Below are 19,439 nucleotides of genomic sequence, written 5' to 3' on the forward strand. Positions count from 1 at the left end.
GCGTCTTGGAGTTTAAAGTGGTTCTTCTCCATTCCGTCTCCTAAGCACAGGGCTATAGTTATGCTACACTGAACCCTTTGCATTTTAAATGGACGACGTACACTGAACTATCTTTATCCTTTAAAAGTCTGGTGCTTTTATGTTGCAGGTAACACCTTATAAGATTACAACACTAGAAGCATCTTACTTCAAAATAATCATTCGTTATGGTACAACCAACAAATGCTACAAAAGCATTAAGTTGCCTCCGCTGTTACTAGCAAGACATTATAATCAGAATTACTGGGGGAAGGGGGGGTTGTTTTTGTTTTTTGTGACCCAGTATTCCGTATTCTAATTAAATTTCTAATGACATGCAGTGGCTGACAGAGTATCTCTTTCCATTGCTTAGTCATTTCAAAGCATATATTGAAGGAATGCGGAGAAGTCTTAATATACTTTACAGTAGTTAAGGGATATACAGTCCTATTTCAATATATTACAAATTTCTTCTTACTCTTTTGCCTTATCAAATGGTTTCCAAGATGCGTTACACTTGGATGTTTCTTTAAGTGGTGGGTAATTTTGCAGTAGACGAAGACAGTATAAACTGTGCTACATGAATCAGAGTTTTATAATATTTGTAATATGGATTGATTTTTTTAGGTCCTAATTCTTACTTATTTCCATTTTATTGTTTCTCTGCACTGAAGGGCAGTTAAAAGGCACGTTTCAGAAATTGAAGTTTTCTTTTTGCTTTTTTAAAATGTATTAATGAAACTTTTTAAAGAGGCTATAGGGTGTTTTGTTTTTGTTGTTTCTGTTGGAAGCTTCAGGAAAATCAAGAACATCCTAATTTTGCTGTAAGATTTATTGAAGGTCTTTCTCTACTGTTAGGTTTTGCATTTTAATTAAACTGATGCTATTGAATCTAAAACAAACTTTTTTTCCAAAATGTTAATTGTTGAACATGGACAGGTGCTAACTCAACCTAGAATCTTCATTCAAGCTGCCTAAAACTCCTTTTTTCCATTTTTTAGCTTTTATTTTTTATTCTCTTGACTCTTCTGTCTAGTCATTTACACTGTCTTCTAGACAAAACACAGTTTCTCCCTCCCAGCCCCCAATAGCATATATACAGATGGACAGATGGAAAAATAACCCGAACATCCTGTTAAAATCAAAAAACAAAACAAAAAACCTGCAGCCCCTTTTTTGCTACTAATTTATTTCTGATACTATTTCCTAATTATGTACAAATTATTATATTTTCAGCTTAAATTCCAGAGCTCATGATTTATCTCACTGTTAAGAGTAATGCCATTGATTTTTTTTTTAAGTAATTAAAATGTCATAGAAAATACATATTTTACTGAAAAATATGGGAACAAGACTCCATTGTTACCCACAGTAATTCTTGTACTGAAGAGAGAAATGAGCCAGCTTCTGTTTCTGGGCCTGCATTTGGCATTGGACCAGTTGCTTTTACCAGTGAGATTTCCCTGTCTATGAAACGGAGATAATGATATTTCTTGATATTTTTTTTTCCTTCCCCAAAGTCCATTGGGATCCAGTGGTGAAAAGCATCTATATAAGAGCTAGGTATTGCTACAATCCAAGGTGCTAGTTCTGCAAACTGTTCCACACATTTTATTTAACAGTAGGATATATGAGAGAGACTCCTGGAACTTCATGGCATATTTATGCCTGTACTAGGGCAATAGAGTTTAGATCATCTCTTACCATGGTAGGTATTCAAAAGTGACCACAATTGCCCCATGATGGGGATCCACAGTGTATATCAAATCAGTCTATGGTTTGTCTGAATGCAGTGTTTAAATAATTAATATAATTGATGGCATTTTCAGGCTGATGGTCCAGCTATTAAGAAATTGGAAGTTGATATTCATTTTGTGCATAGAAAACTGGGATAGAGATTGGTGTTTCTACTCTTGGCAAGTAAACAACCCTTTCTCCCCCAACTCTTAAAGACTGAATGCTCTTGTGAGAGGAGGATGTAGTACCAGCTTATTGCTGATACTTGGCCTTTTGGTGGCAGCTTCCCACCAGGAGGAAATAAGGAAGGAATGACAACCTCCATTAGATAGCTTCAGGGTGTGTTAGGTTAATGTATTTGTTTGTAGCCTGATTTGACCACACACCTTGCATCTTGTCTGTCTTGCTGCGTATGATTAACTTTTGCCATAGACGCATGGATGCAGTTTTTCAGTGCAGAAGTTCGATATACTGATTCTTGTACCTGTTAGCTTTTTGTCATGGCACAAAATGCTTTAATTTTTATTTGAACATAAGCATTTTTACTAATTCATAGATTTAGGTTTTAAGATGACACCTTATTTTAGCAAGTCCTTTTCACCGGTAATAATAGGAGGTTTCTGAGGCAAACCTTGATGAGAATAGTTTGAACCATTAAAACTCCTTGTTTCGGGCTTCTCCGATTTTAATGCAAGGAATTTATGGCTTGACTTACCTTTTTTGTTAATATCGAACAACAGGGGCTATCCATTAAGTATCCTCTATTTCCTAAGGTTTGTACCATCGGATGAAAAGAAGAAACAAGGCTGTCAACGAGAAAATGAAACTTTAATACAGAGAAGGAAGGACCAGATACAGCCTGGTGGAACTACAGTCAGTGTTACTGTACCTTATCGAGTGGTAGATCAGCCTCTGAAACTGATGCCACAAGACTGGTAAAACAGGGTTTCTCTTTTTAAAGTCCTTTTTTACACTTTTATTTGTCTTTTTCCAGCATGGGAACACAGCATGTAAAATGATATAATAAAATATTGTTAATTCAATTAATGCATGAAATATATACATAAATGGTTAGAGAATGATTCCTCCACAGTTTTTTTTCCCTTTTGGTATACAGAATGTTTGATCAAACTTATTACATAAAAAACAACCCTAGCTTTTTTTTTTCTTTTTTAATGATATATGCAATATTCTAGTCTTATCCCAAACTTTTATTTGTATGAAACCACTAAAGGGTATGAACATAACACTTCACCTTTTCAGAATCACACCTGTTGTCATTTAAATCGTTTAAATATTGTCACCTTTAAAAGAAGTATTCCCATCTGTAGTAATTCTTTCTGAAGGAGATTCAATTTTAAAAAGAAATTTTTGATCCTTCGGAAATAATTTGATTGGTATGCACACTTTTAAATTAAAGTAGAAGATTCAAGATTCCGGGCTCTTACTGGTCCAGACAGAATCCTGGGAAGTGGGAGAGACAGTCATGGGGTTCTTCATGTATTTGGGGTGCATTTTAAACTAGTAGGCCCCTTCCTAAGGGAGTTTCTTAATGTACTAAGCTTATAAAAAAAAAAAAAAGAAGTGTTTTAGTACTTTATTTTAACCATATAGACTGCATCTAGATGAGCATGGTCATGCAGTGCGTGGCGCTGCAGACACGTCTGTGGGGGACCACTTACCGCATGTTCGGGTGTTCTCTGCGCTGGGGGGGGTTGACAAAAAACAACAACAATAACAAAAAAAACTGCAGAAAAGCACAGCAGCGCATGTGGGGCCAGCGTGCACTGCTCAGAGCCAGAGCCTGAATGACTGGAGCCACACTACGGCTGCTGGCCAGGCTCCGAGTGGCAGGATTGCTACTGCTGCAGCCTCGGGACACCCCCAGGGCCCCAGGTAAGGCTGCTGGCCCTAGCCCAGTGCTGGCTCCAGCCTCCTCTACCCCATCCAGGGTAACTTGCTGTGCACCAGAGCGTGTGTGCCAAGGGCGTTCCCCATTGACAACTTTGGCAGCATAAGGTGCACTGCTGCTAGTTGTTCCCGGGAAACCACATCTCCATACTCATCTGGATGTAGCCATAAGGGCGATTTACCACCTTCTCCTCTTAATTTAAGAATATTTTATATATATTGTAAAGTCTTGTAGCCTCTTGTAGTATTCAGAGCTGGATGCTAATAGTACATAATGTATACGAGAGGCTACTTTTATATGTACCACTTTACATAGTTTCTAAACATTATTTTTCATGCTTGCTTTACAACAAGTAAGTGAGACTTTGTGGAGAATTATTTTTGCTGTGGATGTAATCTTTGCACCAGCTAATACAAAGATTGTTTTTCAGTGATTTAACTATAGTTATTTAGCATTTTGAAGAAAACTGATTAATTTTTTTCTCAAAAAAAAAAATCTTATACGAATGTAAATTTAGAAATTAGATAATGGGGATTTTTTGTGAATGCTTAGAGGCCTGGCCCCATGGCATTAGGCACTGTTCAGACATAGCAAAAGGGCCAGCCCCAGAGGCACTGTGGGTTTTGAACAGTTTATTTTCCTAGTGTAAGAGTTCTCTTGTGCTTAACAACAAGTAGATTTGCTTAGACTACATGTAGTGGTTACATAGACTTATAAAGCACTTTAAAAGGGAAGGTAGAAGTGTTGCAGTTTTCATATTTTTTTTAAATAAAACTTTAAAGTATTCATTATGAATCCTTTTATATTGTTACATCTCATTTAGTTTACAGTACAATTCAAAGAGGATCATCTTTAAAATGCTCAAGTGTGTGTTTTTGTTTTGATTTAAAAAAACCCACAAAACCTTTTAGTCTCCCAAAATTTTAAGCAGGAGTTGACTTCTGACCAATGAAAATTGAAATTAAGTTGCATTCGGCAAAAGGCAGAAATTGAAGTCTAGAAAGATCATATATAAGTCTTTTCAGCACCAACACAACCAGATATTCTTAAGTGGTGACAGGAAAAAGCAAATGCACAGGAAGTACATACAGCAGCCATTAATGTGCAATAATTATAATATTAATGTAATTTCTTTTTATAAGGTACAGTGTGAGGTAGTATTGACAGCAGCCAATTTCACATGAATAATTGAGAACTTTTTTCCCTTCAGGTTTTTACTATGATTAGAACTTCAGGTCTTCATTGTGTGCATCTGTTCCCATATTTTTAGGGATCGTGTGGTGGCAGTGTTTGTGCAGGGTCCTGCTTGGCAGTTCAAAGGCTGGCCTTGGCTGTTGCCTGATGGATCACCTGTTGATATCTTCGCAAAAAGTAAGCTTTCACTTAAGCTTAATGCTCTTATATGTTTTTATAACGCATTCAGGCTTGGCATTACATTACAAGATTATTCAAGTTAGATGTGGACAGGTGCTGATGTCCTTGCACTCGGCTATGATTCCCACTCCCTACTCTCCTGGAAATGGCATACCAATCTGGCTAAGTCTCTCCAGGAAAGAAATTGTTCAGTGAGACAAGAAGACTGTTGCTATAGAACAGTTTGTTTGTATTTTGCTTTGAGAAGATGTATTAATAGTGCAGGCAGCCAGTTGCCCTTACTCCTAGAAGCAGTGGTAACAAGTAGACTTACTGAATGTGAATCTCCTGTCTTCCCTAAGGTGATTGGCCTTCATCAGCTTCTCATGTTTTCCATAACAATAGTTTATCCTGCCAACAAAAGCTAGCCACAGCCTAGCAGATCCCTTCTGCTAAGCAGAATCTGACAGCTCCCAGAAATTTTACTGCTTCTCAGAATTGTTACAGTACTTACTAGGTGTTTCTGAAACATCAGTCACGCAGACTTTCATTCTCCCCTTCTTTTATAAACAAAGAAAAATCTACGTTATTTTCTACTTGCAACACATTTCTTTTTCTCCAAAATAAAAACGACTCCATCTCCACAGGTTGAGTCAGTAGGTATTTGCTTTTTTGTTGTTGTTGATGGTGTGTACCCTGGGCTAGGCCCTGGCACAACCAGGAATGTCTGGTATGACTTGGTGTTTGTTTTCCTACATTGTGAAACATAGACCAGTGGTAGCTTGTGCAGCATTATTCAAAGGATCTGTGGTCCTTCACTGGCTTGTGCTCTGTACTCCCATTTCACATGCCACTAAGTGTTTCTACATGTGTGCTTTAATGCGCATTAGCTTAGTGTTAAAGCATCACGCAGGGTGCCTGTACACGAGTGCAGAGGCTGCTCCGATGCACACGATTAATAGAGTTTGCTGGAGCATGGTAATTACTGCGTTCCAGCAGCCTTCTGCATCTTCTGTATCAGTGTCCCCATGCTTCAAAATAACGGTGGGGATGCTTGAACTGAAGCTCGTTAAACAAGCTTTAGTTCCAGCACCCTGGCACCATTTTGGAGCTCAGGGATGCTGATACAAGACACTGGTGCTTGGGAACCACTCTTATTAAAGTGCGACCTCCCCACCCCCCTCAGAGCACGTATAAAAGTGCCCAAAAATGCACTTTTGCTAATGTGCATTAAATGAGATAATGCGCCTTTTACTAGTACTTCACAGTAGAGGTATTAAATTTAATGTGCATTAGCAAAAGCACATAAATGAACATGTAGATACGCCCACTGTGTATTAGCTACAGTCTTCAGGCTGAAAATACACCAAGCTTTTGTCCCCTTTTATCCTGGATAACTAGTTCATGTGCACATGCCCAGAGTTGAAATTTTTCAGCTTCTGTAGGCCCCTCCCAGTAATAGACAGTATATTCTGTTTAAGTACATAGCTTTGGAAGTGAAGAAAAGGCACTTACGTAGAACGTTAGAATGCGGTGCTGCTGGCTCTGGTATTAGCTCTAAAAATGATTGATTAGCTTCCCTAATTTTAAGGCTTCTAATAGTTAGTTTCAGATCTGGTATTAGAAATCCTGAAAATGAGTTTTGGGGCTGTGAACTCTGACAGCACACTAAGCAGTGCTCTTTAAGGACATAGTGCTGTCAGTGCTGTGATTTAGCAGCCCCAAAACTGAATATTAAAAGGCCTAGAAAATGAGGGGAGATGTCCATGAAATTGACTAGCTCCTGTCATTTTCAAGGCTTCTAATACCAGGCCTTTGACAGCTGCTTCCCCTTCATTCTTTCTGTTAGGGAGTACAATTTGATATAAAGTAGATAAATACAGTGACAGCATGCAGTTAGCAGGAGTACATTTAATTTACAAAGCACACAGGCAGGCTGAAATATGCTATGCACATAAGCGATTTTCACGTTTAACCAATATACAGATAATTGGAGCTTTTAACAATGTAAGCAGTAAGCAACAAAATGGGACTGGTGTTTTAGGCAGTGAAGTGAAATATGCATTTACTTGGCATGCAAATTAATGGGTCTGTTCTTTGATTTCTTTTAAAGTGTGGATGGGAGGTGAAGAAACGTGCCAGGGGTGGGCTTGAAGATTAAGATATGAGGATATGGGTATATTTAGGAATAAAAGGATCTAGTTAGAATAAGAGAGGTGGCATGTAAAAAGATTTAAAAGAAAGAACAACAGAATATGGAAAAAGTCATGTAAAAGCAAAAGAAAGTTTACAACAGACTGAAAACAGCAAAAGAAATGGATATCTCCAAAACAGATACAGAAAATGGAGTGAAGGAGAACCAAAAACCTCTGAACTCATCAATTATAAAATATATTTTATATATACTTCATACTTACATTTTTTAAAGAAATTTAGAGTAGCAGTTATTAGTGTTGCTATATGGTGTATGTATATATAGCAGAAAAAGAATTGAGTTCCATAGAAATGGCTTGTTTGCCACAGATAAGCTGGTCTAGGAAAATTTAAGTCCTTGTTTAAAGACTTGAATTTAAAAGCACAAACTAGTATGGATGCTTAAGAGAGAATATTGGATATATTATCTGTCTGGGGACATGCATATGTTCAAATTGGAAATGGCACTATGACTAGTCTTATCCACACGCATATGTATTTCTGGAAAGTAAAATTTTTTTTGTCCTTTCAAATGCTTCAGATTTCATAAAATGCCAGATATTTTAAAAATATTATTCTGGCACAGTCTAAGTTGTTTTTCTGTAAGACCATTGCATTGCATTGTCTCTGGGGTGGGGGGGTAGGATATATATTTTCCTACAAAAGTGTACTTTGTGTTTCAGCTTCAAGTCCATTTCCATTTGTATGGTAACTACAAATACCATTCATCACTTTATCCATACACAGGGTCTTTAACTTCATAAACAGACATCTGGGTTTTGAGTTTGCCAAGGAAAAATGCTGATTTTTTTTCCTTTGATAGAGAAAAATGTCGGAAAACATGGGGTTCCCCTTGCAGGCTGACAGTTCCAGCCTGCAAGAAGCTGCTTGGGGTTAGGGGGAGGAGGACTCAGGGGACGCTGTGCATGCGTGCATGCACATGCATGTGGCCAGCAATACAGCCTGGCAGTGATGGAGACCGGCTCCTCCAGCTGCCTGCAGGTAAGTCTATGATGGGGGCCATAGGTAAGGGAGTGGGGCAGGGCTGGTGGGGGAGGTGCAGATTGAGGTGGCAGTAGCCATGGTGAGGGAGTGGGGTAGGGTTGGTGGCTGGGGCTAGGGATGCTGCCTAGCCAGGGTAGTGCCTGTGGCTAGGGCAGAAAGCATGCCTGCAGGGCCAGGCTGGGAGAGTGGGACAAAACCCTGGTGGCCTGAAGGTGGGGCTGGCTATCTAATGCTGTGTGCACTTCTGAGGAGGGGTCAGGTGCCAGAGGCAACATGTCAGGGAGTTATGGGGTACATGTGCCCCTCCAGATTTGTGTATGAGGCAGAGGAGGATGCAGGCTGCCTGCTCTGGAGCTCAGTGCTGTCATCACCACCACTGGGACCCCCATGCCAGCCATGACAACAAGGTGAGGAACCCCCTGCCTGCCTGGCAGCATTGGGGGACCACAAGTGTGGGGCACCACTGCTGGCCTCTTGTTGTCAGGTAGGCAGACAGTGCCTCACCTTGGCAGGGCAGCTGGGATGGGGGTCCCAGCAGCAGTGGCAGCAGCACTGAGTCTCACCTCCCTGCTGTGCTCTCCCACACCAGGTCCCACCTGCTGGGCTGCTGAGTCCCCCAGAGGAAAGGCAGCAGGGCAGGGAGCCCTGAGCTCCACAGCAGGCAGCCTACATCTGCCCCCTCCCTCCATGGGCTCCACTCTGCTCCCACCACTGTAGCCACCGCCTCAGCTGTGGCTCTGGTGCTGTTGGATGGCTGAGACTGGCACCCACAGAACAGAGAGCAGGCAGGATGCAGACGCTGGGTCCCTTAACCCTGGCGGTTGGGGACCCACTCTGGCAGAGCTGTGGGGGCAGGGGGCTGTGGGTCAGCAATGAGGCCCCAGCTGGGATGGGGTGGGAGAGGACTGTGGATCAAGGGTGAAAGGCACCAGAAGGGCCAGGTGGCTGCAGACCAGGATTAAGGGGCACTGGCAGGGATGGGGGACTGTGGGTCAGGAGTGAGGGGCAGTGGCAGGGCACTGGCTTATCAGGGCTGCTTAGCACCACAAGGCAGCAAGGGGGAAGGGATGGGGGAGACGGCCAGAGTTGGACCTGCATCCTGGTGACCAAAGGGGGAAGGGGAGCTCTGATTTTTCCATGATGAAAAAAAACCCCAAATCAAATGCCAAGATATAGACGTTTAGAATTTATTTTATTGTAACAATTGAGGCACTGGTTGGTAGGCTTCCAAATAGCTTAAAAGTTGTACATATGTCAATATAACATTGTGTTCAACTAATACATATATATCTATGTCTGTCTATATATGTCTCAGAGAATATGGGATTTTTAAAAAGAGAAAACCAAGATCCCTGTTCATAAATTCAACTTTCTGATTTTATATCAGTCCATTGTCTCATTTAGAGACTATCAACCTTTACAAAAACTAAAAACCATGGCAGGCAACCTGGTCTATTTCTACAGTGATTGATTAACAAAGATTTAAAGCCACATATTGTAAATTGAAATTTTGGAAATAAGCTGATTGCCGTAAAGTCCACAAATAGATATCTAAATTCATCTAGTAAATGCTGGAGTAGATGGTATGAAATCACATCAAACTGGTTTTACTTTCTTCATTTTATGCTTGTTAGAATCCTGTAAAGTCTTTTGCAAATGGATCTTAGAAAATGACGTTCTTTATCCCTTGTTGTCTTTTTTCAATCTGTAGCATTTCCTTTCTTTTGAAATTATTTTGACTCTATTTTTGGATTGAGTACATAATCTTCATATGAAGAATAACAGTTTCCTTACCCTTACACTCTAGTTATATCCATAAGTGGACATTTCAAATGAAAAGTTTTAGTATTTTGCCATTTTAACCAACATGAATATTTTATTTGAATGCCATTTTAAAGGTCTTCCTGCTATAGCATATTTAATGTACTTTTATTGAACCTGAAGGTCAGTTCTAGTGGGTTGACTTTTGTTCAATAATATTTAGCCTCAACTCAAAGGTTCTGTTTGACATTCATAGATTTCTTTGTAAATGCATAGCCTTGGCATACAATTATCTAGCCTTCCTGTGCATATTTTAAAAGGCTTGGCATCATTTGATTTGCTTAGAGATATTCATTCTTAGTTTTCATTCAAGAGGCTTGAAATACACTTGGTAATTTGGCGAGTGGTGTGATTTTTTTTAGTTAGTATTGCAACTTCTAAATATGTTACATACCTAAGAAATATGATTTTTTGTGTGAGGAATAGCTTCATTAATATGTATTTTGTATATTCTAATGTTCTTAGTATATATTTTTTAAGGAAGCCGTTAATTCTTGGCTAGGAGAATAGTGAAAACTATCAGAGTCATTTGGGCTGTGTACACGCATTCAAATAAGCTGGGATAATTCTCTCAGGTTTTTTTCTCCGGATAGTAAAAATTTACCCAGAGCTGCATATATAGACATTTAAATGCTAAGGCTCTGAAGTGTGGAGAGTTTACAGTGCTGACACTGTGCAGCTGGGAGTGGGGGGGTCTCTATGCAAACACATCTGTGTTCTGCAGGCTCCCTTAGTCTGCAAGGCAGTGTGTAAGGTAGGGCTGACTGGCTAAGCCAGACTCTCTGTAGTCAGCCTGTGTTTTCCTGTAGCATACTGTGGCAATTGTGAAGGGGATGTCCTCTGCTCCCTGCTAAAGCACCAGACTCCAATGAGTGACAGTCTCCCAAAGGAGTAGAGGGGAAGATGGAGGGCTATGTTCTCTTCTGAGGGAAGACGGCCTATACAAACATTTACTCTCCCAGGAAAAACTATCCTGGGAGTGATTTTAATCTTAGTTGTTTCCAGGTTATTTTTTACCTGGAGTGGCCGTTCTTTCTCCGTGAGAAAAAGCCTAAACATCTGTACACTCATGGATCCTTCTGGAAAAGCAGCAACTCAGGAGAAACTGAATGTCTGTATGAATCCTTGTTTAAAGATCTGGCTGGGTTCTATGGAAAGGAGATGTTAAGGCCTGGCCTTAGAGGAGAATTGACCAAAGTATATAAAATAATTATTTAGAAAAGGCTGGTCAGAAGTTATAGTTTCTGACCAATTTAGTACTGGAAGAGCATCAGAAAATTTTAAGCAGTTGGAGTTTTAGGGAGAGCTTTAAATATTTATAAGATTGGATGCATTATCTAAATTGGAATTTGACAAAGGTAACATTTATACTATGGCAGGAAGTATCATGGGGTATTTTTAATACCTGCTGTGGTTAGTACTTAAGTTTTATGCAATTCCTGTGAGATAACACTTTCAATGGCATACTGACTTTTAACGTCAGGCTGTTACATTAGCTAAATACTAGTTCATAGGTATAGTCTGCTGCTGAATCACTAAGATTATTTTCTGTGGCACTTTAGGATAACCTTGGAGTCTTAGCATCAAAACACTGATTAGATTAGGACTGACAAAGTAATTTGCAAGAAATGAGATTACAGCCTCAACTGCCATTTTTCCATTTATACAAATGAATCTGTAAAGAAAGTGTATAATGTCACCTACAGATCATGGCATGTGTTGAGGACTATACAGATAATTTTTTCTTTGGCAAGTTTCATCAACAATTCGTAACTGATTTTCACTGTATGTTTGGAGTGTATATTAGCATTTAATTAGACTGGTTGCGCTGGAAAAACATGAGAGAAGCAGTCTGTGTACGGGGATCCAAAGGCATCTCGTACAAGTGTTCGCAATGTGCCTGTCTAGCAGAAAAGCATTCTGATCAATGACTCCCCATAAACCCAGCTTTGAGAGTTGCCAAGGTGTGGTGGAGTGGTAGATAATAGTATAGAATGGTAGCTCTGGTGATCACCTACTTGTGCAGTAGTTTTACAAAGTGGTGCAGTAATGGGTTCAGGACTTTAAAACGTGATTTAAAAACAGCATTATTCCTTCAGTAGGTATCAGTAAGTACAGGTGAACTGAAAGGATGGCCATCCTGAAGTGTGGAAGCAAAGGGAGATGGCAACAACTCAGTATAGGAGGTCAAGTCTACCTCTGTTTCTGTGGTAGTAAAATCATACCTTCAAATGTATATGCAATAGTATACTTTCACTTTTAAGCAGTTCACACAGCTGTAGATACTTAATATACAATGAAAATGCAGACTCAAAGGTTAAATTAATTTTCATTCTTGGTCAAATCTGAAATGTCTGGCCAACTCAGAATTTCCATGCGTTTCTAGCTTCAATAGGAGGAGTTGGGTTGTGGCTCTCAAATTCATAAACCTACCTAAATGACCTTTATTATTAAGTGTTTTATAGAGTGTGGTTCATTGTCCTTAGCGTTAATCTCAACTCTGAAGAATGCGGTGGTTTCTTTGTCAAAGTATTATTATCCTGTGATGTAAACTTAGTTGTGGTCCTAGTCTAAATATTTCTCCATTGTATTTTGTAGTTAAAGCTTTCCATCTCAAATATGATGAAGTGCGTCTAGACCCAAATGTACAGAAATGGGATGTAACAGTGTTAGAACTAAGCTACCACAAACGGCACTTGGACAGACCAGTATTCTTACGTTTCTGGGAAACTTTGGACAGGTAAATACTATTTTTCTCTAATATTTTTTTGGGGGTGGGGATTGGTGTTTTGGTGGAGAGGAATTATTACAGTGCCAGTTTCAGATATCAGAGAAATTGTATAGTTTAGAAAGTTCCAAGCAAAGTCTTGGAGCTAAAATAGTGCTTGTAATTCATGATTATGGGCCTGGCAGATTATGCTAAACTCTATCTGACCTAACAAAAGAGGAAGAGGAGAGGGGCGGGGGAGGAGAGGGAGCTAATCAAATATTTGTGGAATGTTAGCTATTGAGTCTAATGCAAAAAAGTGACAGTTAAACTGTTAACCAATTTACTAGTAAAATATATATATATCTGCTATTTAGGATGTTGATGTAATATGTCTTATGAACAATAAACATTAAGAAAATAGGTGTCCTTATTGAATTAGTGTGTACATTAAGTTAGAACAATTATTGCATCAGATTTTATTAGCAAAATAAGTATTTTAGGCTCATATTTCCAGAAGAGCCAAAGTGAATTAGGTTCCCAAATTCTTTTGGAATTCAAAATGACCTTATAATGCTCTGAAAAGTCTTGAATAAATAATAAATGTTCAAGCTCTCTTATTGCAGTATCTTCCAGCAGTACATTCTGCAACTAACTGCACAGATGTTTCTGAAATTTTCCAATCCTGATTTACCATGACCCTGAAGGCTTCTTTGACTGAAATCTTATAACTTTAGGTGTCACATAATGGGTTCGGACAAGTTTGCCATTTCTAGTGGGGAAAAATGCCACTCTTTCAGAAACTGCAAGCATATAGGCATTAATTTGGTTTCTCAGAAGAAGCTTGGCAGATCCGTGAACAAGATCCTCCACTTTTTACCTGAAAGATCTCATGCAAGAATAAATGCCTGTACCCTTTGGGGCATACCTTTGCCACTCAACTCCTCCTGGTCCAAGCAGAGGCAAGCAGCAACTGCTTCCCTGCACCTTCCACAGACAAGGTGGGGAGGGCAGATAGGACAGGGACCCCTGGGCATTTTCCCATGACTGCTGATCTTGGGGTAAGTAGAGCTACTGCTCTCCCCCTGAACCTCCATCCCTCCACCACCCCCACATCTTGCATAAACCAAGAGCACCTCAGTCCCAGGAATGCACAGGGAGCATTTGAGCATCTTTATTAAGCAGGAGTTCATCCTTTTTTGTCTGCAGGGGACAGGTGGGTGGCTGCAGGCTGAAATGCCTATAACCTATCTCTCATCACTTTTTCCAGCGATGAGCCCCTGTCCGTAGCCAGTGTCTTAAAACAAATCAGAGTGCTCCTAGCAGAGACTATTTAGCTACTTTTTCCTTTGTAATAATCAGTATTGTGAATGGGATAAAGAATGGACAGAATTCTCATTTACTGTTGAAGTAACAAGGGTCCTTTTTATCTTTAACTTGACAATGTACAGAGAAGTGAGTTTTTAGGTATTTTATTTTTATTGTACAGCCTTGTTCCTTAAAATTATATTTTTTTGTGGCTGCCATAAGATGATATAATATTTCTTGCTAACATTGCAGGTACATGGTAAAGCACAAATCCCACTTGAGGTTCTGAATCCTTTGACTGCCATTTGATTCCTGGAGTTTGGATTAAGAAATATGAAAGATGCTCCAGCCCGGAGACTAGAGAACTTACTGTATGCATATGTCCAGAACTTTGCAAATGAAGAAGGGGTCACAGTTTAATCTTTTATAAGATCTTGTTTGGAAGCTTGTGCTATGACAGGTTGATATCTGTCATTATTAAAAGCAAAGGGGTTTTGCTTAAAACTATTTTTTTAATAATGTTAGCCTTCTAGTCTGCAATTCAAATTGTATATTTTGATAGCAGCAGTTTCTTCCCCATTTTGTTATATTAGCCACATTTTTAAATAATGTGTTTTGGTCCTCATTAGAAAATAAGTTGATTTTCACTGCAGGTTACAAAATATGTGTGTGTGCGTGTGTGCGCGCATGTGTGTGCGCGTGTGTGTGTATATGTATATATATAGATGTTATGAGGCATTCTAAACTTTTGCTTCCAGTTTTAGTTCTGATTTTCTTTGCTTTGTTTCACTTACTGAAAATATTTTGTTGTGAATGGTATTATATTTTAGTCTATAGGACTTGGGAAACTAAGCGAAGTGAAGATTGTTTTGGATAAATCAAAATGTCAACCTGTATATGTACTGTATATTCGGTCGGTCTTTGCTGAAAAAGGGATGATGAATAATCAAGAACCACTTTTTTGGTTATAATGTTCCAGTTTATCAAATCTCTAAATTTTATTATGAAATACATCGAAGTAATGTTAACACTGAATGTTCATCCTTTACAGATCCTTTAATTTAAAACTGAAAGTGTGTATGTGTACACTAACACCTATCAAAATGCCTTTATATGAGAGTCCAAACATTATATAAATTAAACAGTGAAGAGAAAGGGGGCTAGTTTGCTTTGTTTAATACAACCACCACACACAATGAGTCCTTTTAACTTCATTACATTTATAACAACTCACACTTTAATACTTTTTCCTTATGACAGAAGTCACCCAAACCACTTTTCCAAGAGTTGTAATATTCTCATATGAGTTGCTAATGCAGTCTTTTTAGCAGCATTGCATTAGTACTGAAAATATATTCCAGTTACCAAAGAACACATTTGCTTGATCTAGAATATGAATGTATTCAGGCAACACTGGTATTTGTGTGAATTTAGCATACTTAGCTAGTAATTTAATATCAGTGGAGAGTTAACCCCCCCCCCCCAAATAAAATAAAACAGTAACCTCCATATGCATATTTTTTAATGGAAAAAAACATGTTTATATTTCTGTTAGTGAAATAAACCATGTTTTTCTACTTGGCAATTTAAAGTTTGACCAAGAGTAAAATATTCTACATGTTCCTCATTAGTTTTGCTTTTATTTCATATCACTTTAATTTTTAATATAACTAGAAGTGTAATGATTTCAAAAAAGTCTATAGGAGCTGTCTTACTGTTACATCGGGGGTCTGAGGCCTGGGCTTCTGTGATATCTTTTAATCTGTACTATACTAAAACTATTTTAAATTTTAAACTAAGAAAAATCAAAACTCAATTATTTTAGTAAAAATAAAGATCCACCTCATTCATCATAACTTAGAATGGAAGAAATAACTACATCAACAACATTTTACATCATTAAATCACTGAGAAGAGCAAACAATACCTGGTGTTGGGTTGTTTGTTTGTTTTTGTTTGTTTGTTTTTATTTTGTTTGTTTAAGACCATTTAGCTTCTCTAATTTAAACAGAAAGTATGAGTAGATGACTCTGGCTCATTTGTGGAATATAATTATTATAAATGTGTTCTGTTCTTTATCTCTTTTGATATCGAGATACAATTATGAAATGTAACACAACAGTTGCCAGCACAATGGAATGGGGTTTTGAACTGTGTAAATTATGAGCATCCAAGATTTGTTTCTGCTATTGTGAAGTGATTCTGATTTTAATTTTTACAGAGTTAGGATTGTGTTGGTTACCAGGCCTGTTTTAAGACAGTGATAATGGACAGCAACCTTTTTCCTGAAGCTTTTTCATATGAGCATTTTATGCTCACATGTATTATAGGTTACAGATCCTAGTGTTCTTAAAATGTGCAACATGAAGTCAGTCTCACCCTTTTTCTATCCTCTGTTTTGTTAGATTTTACAACCTTATTGCTGGTACAGGAGTCTCGTGTGGTTCAGTGGTAGAATCCTTGTCTACCACACAGGAGACCTGGGTTCAGTTCCCAGACACTTATACAACTACAGCCATGGAGGCACCAAATATATGGACTTAGTCTGGTCATTGGGTTCTGTCTCCATGGCCTAAAGGGAGGATAGAAGATCTGGGTAACCGCCACTCCTCCAAAAATTCCTGTTCAGGCATACGCATTGAAGGTCCCAGTGATCCTCATGCATACGCCATGATCCAAAAGGATTGACAGTTGCTAAATTGTTGGTACAGTTCATGAGTCATTCTTGAATCAACTTGTGATGTAATACCAGAGACAGCCTGATTCTGGTTTCACTTATGATACATGTCAGGCATGACCTACTGAAATCAGTGACCCAGTTGTGAAAATGACAGAGGAATAGAATCAGTGAAATTCATTGTTTTAACTGCCATTAAAGTCCGGGTTGCGATTGTGGTACCACAGTGCAACACATCGTGAACAATTGCCAGATTAGATCATTTAATGGCAATCTAAAATCAATCCATACTGCTACCCCTGAGGCAGTCGTCGAATGGTTATCAAATTTAGATATTAATCTATTAATATTGCAATCCTAAAATGTCATACAAAAGAAGACAACTGCCATTTTTGGGGGATTCAAATCAAGCCTTTGCCATTTGTGGATTCAAATCAAACCCTATTACTTTGGGTACTTTGTATTAGCAATATCTCCACACAATTAAGGTTCAAATATGTACATTTATAAAGGACATGGCACCTGATACTTCACTTTTACATCTGTTCATTCATGAAAATAGTCACGTGTCAGAGTAAGCTGTTGTGCATTGAGGTTCCCATTAACTATATAGTGCGAGTGGAATCAGGTTCTCAAAATAGTTCTCATGCTTACTCCCATTCTGTGCGTGTATGCATGCGTGTAAATACACACACGCACACGCCTCCCTCCCCCACAATCCTTTTGCAGCATATCTAGATATCCAGAGACCATGTTATGCTTAATTTATCTATACATTGATGTATAGTAGTAAGGAAAACTGTTACCATGAACTGGAGAAGCTGTGCTAACAGCCAGTTGCTTGTGAGCTTCTTTCTTATCTATGAACAATTTTGAGAGCTCACAGTGCTGGTAAGTGTATAAAGTGTAAACTGAATTGAAAATTAAAATATATAATGAAGAATGTGAGCTACTTGTACTGACTATAGTTTTATTGAAAAGTTAAATGACATTAGAAGTATGGAAATCAAATATCAAATTGACTGTTCAGTTTTTGTTCTAGTTCTTTGAAATTTAAACCTCTTTTAAACAACTAAACAGTAACAACTCTGCAGTTGTTTAACAAATACAAAATGTGGAAACTGGCTTGCTATCTGATACTGGGCTTCCAAACTGTCAGATATTTGACCAATTTTTTTCTTTTTTCTTTTAATTTTACAGCTGCCAACAGGGACTTTTGAAATACTGATTTATAGTAAAAAGTACTTTCTTGCTTCCAATTTATACATAGCAGCAACTACCAGTACACTATTTGACTTTTCTAACTATAGCACTGAGAAAAGTTTGCTAATGCAGACTTAAGCAGATGCAGGGGTTACTTCTTTTTCAAATAGACTTGCATACCTGAAGAAATAATAGATCTGTACTTTCAAGTGAGTAGGCGTAACAATTTTATTCTTACTTCAGGGAACTTTTTTTTCATTGAAGATAATTTTACAAGAGTGCACTGAAGCCAGTGCTTGAGCTACACAATTTATAGAATTATTCTGCAGTTCTGTAAACTTTTTTATTTTTAAATACAGCTACAAAGAGTAATTGTGGATAGCATATGCATCAAGTTGATAAAGAGCTGAACCTGTGGTCAACAGAAGCAATGTTTGTCAGAAACATTTATCTGAACAGAAGATTTGTTTTTGGCTTTTGTTCATTTATGAAGCATTATGGTTCTCTGCAGAGATTTGTAACAGAAATTTTATTGGTACAGCTTTTCATTCTGTTGCCCAATGAAATATGCACTTAGCTGCTAATACTTGCTAACGTCATACAAAGAAGCTGGTCAGAATTAATGGCTTAGATGCTGGATTTAAAATTTAATGTTGTAAGGCTGTGCTCATTTTAATTCAAAAGCCATAACTAATGCCAAGTACTTTATTAAAGCAGTATGTTCATGAAAAATTAAAAATCCCTGCCTGAAGAAATTGTTGGCCAAGTAGGTTAAAGTTCACTTGAAATACTAAAAGAAATCATCTGTAGAAAAATGTGCCATTAAAAACTGGATTAAGTGAATGTCAAAGTCTGGCTGTTTAAATAGTAGAGCCAACAACCTGCTTCTTATAAGGAGCTCTAGGACCTTTAGGTTCATCTTCTTGACAGACTTGTATATCAATAGAAATCATACAGTTTATATTTTGTTTTGTTGTGCAATGTATCGTTACCTGAAGACCTTTAACATTGTATGGACATTCTGAGAGAGAGAGACTGAAAACAAAGCATTTGTTAATGTGAAAAGGTGGGTGTGATGCTCTTTACATTTAGCAATATAAGCCTAGTGTTCTGAGTATGATCCATCTGCCCGGTATCTCCTTTTCGGTGACAAAGGAGCATACTGTAGGGCTGCCATTGACATCTATGCAGCCAATTCTTTTCTCAGTGGTGAGAATATAATTGATAAAAATAAGAAAAAATGGGATGTATTTATTGAAGCAGAATGCATTGTGGTAAGCACATCTGCTGCAAACCATGTTTCCAAGTTGAATTTACTAACAGAATTCATTTTTCTTTCAAACAAGTTGGTTTAAGATTTGTAAATGAATGCAAATCCAAAGAATATTCTCAAATGTTTGAAATTTTTAATCAATGAAGTAGTTTACATGTAAAGCTGAAAAGGTCGGAGGTAATATATAAAAATCTATATGAAAAGCATCACTGTTCATGGATTTTATTTCCAT

At 38.1% G+C, this 19,439-nt stretch overlaps 1 protein-coding gene across 1 annotated transcript in view; it reads left to right on the forward strand.

Moving 5' to 3' along the window:
- The window catches only part of CDC73 (cell division cycle 73), a 164,098-nt gene extending 144,685 nt beyond the window's left edge, over window positions 1-19,413 (forward strand). The window contains exons 14-17 of the mRNA XM_006260658.4: window positions 2,529-2,690; window positions 4,938-5,038; window positions 12,638-12,779; window positions 14,307-19,413. Of these exons, the coding sequence (XP_006260720.1) occupies window positions 2,529-2,690; window positions 4,938-5,038; window positions 12,638-12,779; window positions 14,307-14,343 (442 nt within the window). The 3' untranslated portion in view covers window positions 14,344-19,413. The remainder of the gene's footprint in view (window positions 1-2,528; window positions 2,691-4,937; window positions 5,039-12,637; window positions 12,780-14,306) is intronic.
- Window positions 19,414-19,439: the final 26 nt, after the last annotated feature.

Source organism: Alligator mississippiensis, chromosome 5 (assembly GCF_030867095.1).
Source record: "Alligator mississippiensis isolate rAllMis1 chromosome 5, rAllMis1, whole genome shotgun sequence".
NCBI classification, from domain to species: domain Eukaryota; kingdom Metazoa; phylum Chordata; order Crocodylia; family Alligatoridae; genus Alligator; species Alligator mississippiensis.